The sequence below is a fragment of the Sinocyclocheilus anshuiensis genome, unplaced genomic scaffold, assembly GCF_001515605.1.
Source record: "Sinocyclocheilus anshuiensis isolate Anshui unplaced genomic scaffold, SAMN03320099.WGS_v1.1 scaffold2329, whole genome shotgun sequence".
Taxonomy (NCBI): Eukaryota; Metazoa; Chordata; class Actinopteri; order Cypriniformes; family Cyprinidae; genus Sinocyclocheilus; species Sinocyclocheilus anshuiensis.
In genome coordinates, this window is record NW_015552527.1 from 57,864 (window position 1) to 66,555 (window position 8,692).

The following is an 8,692-nucleotide window of genomic DNA, read 5'->3' on the forward strand; positions in this document are numbered from 1 at the left end:
TAAAGATCAAGTAGACCGATAACCGATATTTTGAAACGATATATATGTCTGGTGTAAAAATTTTAATTAATGTCATAATTAAGAATAATAAGGGCTCTGACAAAAACTTTCTTTAAATGCTTTTAAATTATTTTATCGGCAAATCGGTTTTGAAAATGACCAATACATATAATCATAAAAAAGCTTAATATCAGTGCCGATAATCGGTCGACCCCTAATATATACATATATATATTACAATTAATTGTCCATTTTCATTTTCATAAAATTTAGATGAAAATGGACAATATAAAAATAAAAACATTCAAAATATTGATAAAAACTATAACAGTATCTCAATTATAGTAAAATAACACTGCAGCACAACTGTTTTCAACATTGATAATAACCAGAAATGTTTCTCGAGCAGCAAATCAGCATATTAGAATGATTTTTGAAGATCATGTGACACTGAAGACTGGAGTAATGATGCTGAAAATACAGCTGCGCATCACAGAAATACATTACAGTTTAACAGTTATTCACATAGAAAACAGCTATTTTAAATTGTAATAATATATCACAATTTTACTGTGTTTTTGATCAAATAAATGCAGCCAAGGTAAGCAGAAGAGACTTCTTTCAAAAAAATTAAATCATCTATAGCTACACACACATACAGCACAAAACTCCATCGTCTCCATAGCGACCTATTAACTCCAGTGGAATATTCCACGGATTACAAAGCACAGATTGTAACATCCTCTAATAAGTTCCACTATGATGTCAGCAGAATCTGTACATCATTGTGCTCAAATTCCTAAATTAATTTCCATGGGGAATGTGTGTTTGGCAGATGTGTGAAGGACAGCTGTCCTCTCCAGTCGGGTCTAAACTACATTTTCACACACTCTGAAGAAAATGCCTCACTGACATGATGCTGGGACATTGTTATGCAGTTACTAATGTGTTTACAAACTAAACTCCATGCATACTCATTTTCCTTCATAAGGAAATAATCAAATCATGATTAGATAACAGAGGCATCTTCACAGATGGAAGTCCTAAGCAGACGTACAGCAAGAAGATCCTTGAAGACTTTTGCACTGCTGCATAATCTGCTTAATAAATAGCAAATTAATATTCTGCTGCTTCAGAAGGATCTGATTTCTGATCCAAAAACAAGCCCATCTCAGTGATGAAGTGATGTACATAGTCCGTAAAAAGGCCCTAGAGGTGGTTTAACAAATGTATTTCGTGCCTCTTTTCATATCGGCACCATGTTTAAATGGAAACGGCTCACTAATGAATATCCAAATATCCAGGGGTTTTCAAATTGAGGAAATATTTACAGAAAAAAAGTGTTTGCAGAAAAAGTTTAAATATAAACAAATAATACAAAATACTTAATAAAAATAAATAATCAAAATTAGAGGGGAAAAAACTAATAAATAAAAATGGTTAAAAAAAGTAAATAAAAAATAAATAAATAAACTGAGTACAATAACAATGAGTATGAAAGTAACATGTAACAATATAAACTAAATATTTTCCAAATAATATTATACATTAAATATTTATTTTGACTGAGCTATAATATATATACAAGTAGCTATACAGATGCCTTTAAAAAAATATTTAAAAATGTGATTAAAATAATTAAAACATTAGATCAAAATAAACAATTGGATTAAAATAAAGTAAACACACAAATAAATAATCAATAAATGCAAATTAAATTAAAATAAATACTAAATAAAAAATATATTTAAATAAACAAATAAAGTGCTAAAACAACACTATTATAAGTAGGGTAATAGAGTAGTTTAACAGAAACTAAATATTATCCAAAAAATTCTAGACATATTTATCATATTAATTTTTCACAGTATAAATTGTGTCTTTATACAAGTAACTGTACTTTCAAAAATGTTATTAAAATAAGTAAACAAATAAATAACAGTACTATACGAGTAGGACAAAAGCATGTAATAAAGTAACATAATATTTTCTAAATAGCATTTTAGACTAATTGCCGTCATTTTTTACATTAGTAGTAAAAGTACTTTCACTGAGAACAGGCCCAAAGAGATGAAGTCACAGTATTATGCTGTAAAATCCTCATTATTACATGTAAAAGCTTGTATGATAGATTAATGACTAACTACATAATCATTCACTCACCTGACAAACTAAAAACAATCATTATTATTCCCATTGCATTTAGTGATGCTGTATTTACAGTACAGATGCACAGAAATCACACACTGCAGCTTTAACCGTAATAATGTCACGTGCATATTGCAATGTTAGCTCTTAGCTTCCCAGCATGCACTGCAGTATGAATAAATGATACGGTTGCACTGTTTTTGTTGTCACTTTTAGTTACTGCAACACAACAGACTAGCACACGACTACACTCTCATAGAAAAGAGTGTGTTTATTCACCAGTAGCTCAAAAACTCATCACTGGAGCTGAACAATAACGCGTTTATAGGGCATAAAGTTGCCGTCTCATGCAGCTGTAAGAGCACAAACCCGTAAATAGACAATCTCCCGTGAGAACAGAGCGTTTCTCCTTAACCTCCCTACAATCACACACACTCGCACACACACACTCACTCACTCACTCACTCACTCACTCACTCTCACAGACACACACACACACACTCACTCACTCACTCACTCACTCACACACTCTCACAGACACACACACACTCACACACTCCCTCACTCACACACTATCACAGACACACACACACTCGCACACACTCTAATCCCAACAACTTTAATGTCTTGGGCCCTTCTATGGTGCCCTTGTGGTGCAGTAAAAACATTCTAGAGTTTCCTAAATGTAATGACCTGCTCTGAATCAGCTTTATACAGATCTACCGGCCAGCTCTGAGGTTCAGAAGCCAGAGGTGCTGAAAATGTCTGCTATTATATTTGAATACATATTCTGCATATATATTATAATAATAACACGTATGAATTAGTAGTTTTTAGTACACATTTGTGTGTGTATATGTGTGTGTGTATATATATATACTGGTACTTTTTGGTAATTTAGGGATTCGTGGAATGTTATATTAAAATAAAAACATTTGTGATATTAGCATTTCTACAGAATGTCCTCGTGAGAGACTGTCAATCAATCAATCAATCAATCAAACTCACCTCGTCCTCGAGCAGTGGAGGAAGACGCTCAACTTCCCGGCGCTTCTTCTCCTCTTCCTCATCCTCATCCTCATCCTCTTCCAGGCCGGCCGCGGCGCTCCCGAACGTTCCCATAACGCGTCCTGATCGATTCTAGAACAGCTGGCGCTTCGGTCTCCCGTTAACGCGCGCGCCGCGTCACGGAGCGTCAAGCCGAAGGACTCCCTCAGATCAGTCACGCGCCAGCGGTTCTTCCGCGGATCGATAACCGATGGCAACGGGGGAGTTTACTAACTCTGCTGCCATGGTAACGACGCGATCACTACGCGAGCCGCGAGCGTCTGAGTATCCTCCGCCTTCAGTCAGCTGCGCGCAGACGCCACATTATTTTTACTTATTGGTCAGCATGACTCGCATATGCGTCATAAACGTTTACCCTTAAAATATCTGCCATAATTCGTCTCTGAAGATCTTTAAAGACAATAAAATAGCAAAAGAGTGATAAATCTTTACAAAAACGGTCCTGTTTGCTGTCACATTAATAATGGGGCAAGTTGTCACAAGTGTTATATGTATTTTACATTTTACATTTTTGTTTCATCTTCCTAATTTGGATAATAAATAAGTAAATAAATAGAGATGTTGTGGAAGCATGTTTGATATTTTAACAATAAAAATATATATTTCTCAATATCAATATACAGCAGGTTCCCAGTTTGATAATTTAGTAATACAATAAAGCCAACCTGAGAAATATTCACTAGTAAAGAGTGTGACAACTAGCCCCGGTCTTCCCTATACTGGGGTGCTGAAGGTTTACAGTATTCCTGTACCATCACATCTTGCTTCAGTTATCATTATGAGCATTAAAGAATAATACTTATGAGTACCATTTTCAAAAGAAAAAAAAAAGTTTTGAATATGGAAGCTTGTTCCCACCACGAAAAAAAAAAAGATAATTTGATCTCACATTTTGGAGATATAAACTCAGAATTCTACATTATGTAATGGTCATCATGACCCGCAAATGCTTCAAACTTTTTTCCTTAAAATATCTGCCATAATTCGTCTCTGAAGGTCTTTAAAGACAATAAAATAGCAAAAGAGTGATAAATCTTTACAAAAACGGTCCCGTGTGCTGTCACATTAACATCGGGGCAAGTTGTCACAAGTGTTATAATTTAACAGTTTACATTTTTGTAAAAGTTGTTTATAAAACAAAGATTATGTTTTGCAAGAAAACATGGAAGCTTGTTCCCACCACGCAATAAACAAAAATTAAAAAGAGAATTTTATCTCACAATTTGGAGATATAAACTCTATTCTAGCTATTCTATAAATTATATTCTACTCTATTTCTATTCTATAAACTGAATTCTAGCTTTGTTTTCTTTTTTTCTCAGAATTGCAAGAGTCAGAATTGTGAGATAAAAAGATGCCTTCCATACATTTCAGTTTTTCTACTTTAAAATTAACACATAAACCTGACGATCAATAAATGCTCAGGTACAATGAGCTCTCTATATCAACCATTACAGCATAAAAAAAACTAATTCAAAAAACTTTTAAAAGTAGCTGCATGATTTAGTCGCACTGCAGTGCATGCTGGGAACTCACAAACAGCAGCTTTGTTTATTATGATAATGTTTGTCAAAATAAAACCGTTATGCGTTATTTTAGTCTCATTGAGATAATATTATAAAGGCACAGCCCAATACATTCACAACAGTGTTGTTATTATCTAAAAAAACTAAAAAAATCTGTAATTTTATGATTTTTCATAAACAAAAATAGTGTAGAATTCACTACATTTTTAATTTTTTGAGTTTTATTTTCTGTAATTGAAAAAAAGCTGAAATAAAATAAATATTAGATACACTTACAATTAAAATGTTGCCTTTGCAACTAATTCAAATACTAAAATGACTAAAACTGAAATAAAAATAAATGAAAGCTTAAAAGAAAAATGACAAAAGCACAAAATTAAAACTGAAAATATAAAAACAAAAGCTAATTCAGTATTTAACTAACTATGTTTTTACAGCAACTATTAATATTTGTTAATGTTAGTTAATCAAAATATGATTCAATATATTCATGATAGTTCAGTGCATTAACTAATATTAACAGATGCAACTTTTGATTTTAATAATGTATTCGTAAACGCTGAACATTAACTAAGATTAATAAATGCTGTATGCCAAATAATATAGTTAACAAATGAAACCTTATTGTAAAGTGTTACTAGTTTTATTAATGTTTTGAAATAGTTTTTATTTTTTGATTTTACGTAACGTTTAAGTAATTTTATTCTGTGATTTGTGTCATTTTATTTTCATTTAATTAAAAATGACAAAAAAATCATTATTTTGAAATAGTTTTTATTTTTATATTTTCTGTCTTTTTCCATTTTACTTAACGTTTAAGTAATTTTATTCTGTGATTTGTGTCATTTTATTTTAATTTAATTAATTTCTATATAACATAAGTGGACTTTGAACGATTACGTAATTGTGGCATCCATAATTGTAATCGCGATTAGAAATTCGATTAATTTTGCAGCCCTAATATATATATGTATATATATATATATATATATATATATATAAGACACAAATCTTATTAAACATTATTTAATTAATCAAATCAGCCACTAGATGGCAGAACATCACTTATAAAACACTGAGACGCGAATGCTTTCATGTTCCAGTGTTTTTAATTCGTAATTCATATTTTGAATTCGATTTTATTTTTATTTCTATATTTTGTGTTTTCATTACATTTCTGTTTTAGTAATATTGTTGTATGTTTTTGTGATTTTTTAAAAATGTCTATAAAGTTTTTATTTCAGTTTTGGTTGTTATTATTTTAGTACCATCAAATTAAACTAAATGAAAATGAGAAATGTTGCCTTGGCAACAAGCTGATTTACGTAACGTTTAAGTAATTTTATTCTGTGATTTGTGTCATTTTATTTTCATTTAATTAATTTCTATTTAAGTTTAAGTTGTAGTTATTTTATTACATCAAATTAAACTGAATTGTTGCTTTGGCAATTAGAATAAAATTATTATTTTGAAATAGTTTATATTTTTATATGTTCTGTCTTTTTTAATTTTACTTAACGTTTAAGTAATTTTATTGTGTGCTTTTTGTAATTTTATTGTAATTGACTTAATTTCTATTTAATTTTAAGTTGTAGTTACTTTATTACATCAAATTAAACTGAATTGTTGCTTTGGCAATTAGTATAAAAGTATTATAAATTATACATTAAGTATATATTTATAATGAACTATAATAAGCAATATTTTGGACAATATTGTCAGTATGTAGATTTACTCCAAAACTCAAGAAGCACTTAAGTGAATATAGTCAGTAAATCTGGTGATATGAACAACACTTCAGGAATACATTTACTTCAGTTAAAGCTGGATTTCAATCAAAATCCTGCAGAAGACTCAATCTAACATAATGTAGAGTTTCGACTGGCTGTGTGCAACATTCATATTCTCACAGCAGCTCTAGCAGGAATTTCCATCCATAAATTAACGCATTTCATATCTCTCCCTCACAGCTTTCCAATGCAAATATTGCTCCTCAAGACATGAAGAGCCACAGCAACACATGCACGGCTCGATCTGCTCGAAGAAGACGGGGCTACAGCAGCGTGTGAAGATCACATGAGGCTCCGGTGAGATAATCTTTTGCTGAATTACAGCCGTGAGACTATAATGCAACAGTAATTCAGTCACGCTCTCTGCTGATGCCACATTATTGTCTGCTGACCTTCAGGACATCAACAGCAGCTAAAGCATGACAGACACAGCTACCAAGAGCTGATGAACAACATAAGCAACCATTCCTGAGAATGTAAAGCTGATTCACTGCTGGAACAGAGGAAGACATGTTTCATCAGATACTGAAGACGACGCCTGAAGCATGAAACCGCTCTCTGTTCAGGACTGTTCAGGGTTCAATTAAGTAAAAAAAAAAAATTATAAAATCTAATTATTCTACATAAATATATTTTTAATTTTTTTAAACTTCGGTGACTAAAATAACACTAAAATTAAATGTAAGTACTAGATGAAAAATTTGTCCTTGGCAACTGCCTAAAATAAATAAGTTTAAAAACAAAATAAAAGAAAGTACAAAAATGACTAAAACTGAATTAAAATAAATGAAAATAAATGTTAATATTTAAACTAAATAAAAATGGGGAAATACAATGAAATTACTAAAACTAGAATTAGAATGAAAAGTGAAAATATTAGAAATAAATAAAAATATTCAAGTACTAAAGTTACTAAAACGGAATTAAAAATACATGAAAGCTAAATAATAATATATTTAAAAAAATAGAAATGACAAAAACAATTAAATTAATGAAACTAAGATGAGAATGAAAACTGAAAATATAAAATAAAAGCTAATTCAACATATTAATAAATACTATAATAGTATAAATAAAAAAATTAATAAAAAAACACTGATGCACAATATAGCATGATGACCTGTGCCTTATTACTGCTGCCTTTAAAACTACTAATATATATATATATATATATATATATATATATATATGACACAAATCTTATTAAACATTATTTAATTAATCAAATCAGCCACTAGATGGCAGAACATCACTTATAAAACACTGAGACGCGAATGCTTTCATGTTCCAGTGTTTTTAATTCGTAATTCATATTTTGAATTCGATTTTATTTTTATTTCTATATTTTGTGTTTTCATTACATTTCTGTTTTAGTAATATTGTTGTATGTTTTTGTGATTTTTTAAAAATGTCTATAAAGTTTTTATTTCAGTTTTGGTTGTTATTATTTTAGTACCATCAAATTAAACTAAATGAAAATGAGAAATGTTGCCTTGGCAACAAGCTGAAATATACTTTTTTATTAAACATTTTATTTTATTTCAGTTAATGCTTATCTAACAAACATTTTTATGGTTTTAGGTTTAGTTAAATATATTAACCCTGTTATGTTCAGATATATTTCTACTGGTTATGAGAATATTTCCAAATAACACATATTCCTATAATCAATATAGTCTGAAAAGTACTTCCAATGCTTCAATAACTGGATAAGACACATGACTAATGTGCTGTTAATAAACAGACAAAAATTAAGTGAAATATAATTTATTTAGAGTGCCAGCCTGACAGTATGATGATCAGACAACAGATTTTTATGGTTTCTATAAAACCGAACACAGCAGAAAACAATGGAAAGCGTTACATTCATAACTACAGACATAACGTATGAGTGATGTTTGTCTGCACAAACGCCTGCAGCACGATGAGGACTTCAAACACCACTAATGACCTGCACTCGAGTACGTCTTCATCCATCCATCCATCCGCTTCTGTGCTGAAGGGGAAAAAGAAGATTATTCTTCATAAATGTAAAGATATTACATAACCAGATAGTGTTCATTATTGGTGTCCTTAGAAAACCCAGCACACACACACACTCGCACACACACACACACTCTCTCTCTCTCTCTCTCTCTCTCTCTCTCTCTCTCACTCTCT

The 8,692-nt window shown here is 30.7% G+C and overlaps 1 protein-coding gene across 1 annotated transcript in view; it reads right to left on the bottom strand.

Moving 5' to 3' along the window:
- The window catches only part of LOC107663564 (protein very KIND-like), a gene marked incomplete at its 3' end in the record, with an annotated part of 60,427 nt that extends 57,101 nt beyond the window's left edge, over window positions 1–3,326 (bottom strand). The window contains exon 1 of the mRNA XM_016453802.1: window positions 3,157–3,326. Within this exon, the coding sequence (XP_016309288.1) occupies window positions 3,157–3,270 (114 nt within the window). The remainder of the gene's footprint in view (window positions 1–3,156) is intronic.
- Window positions 3,327–8,692: the final 5,366 nt, after the last annotated feature.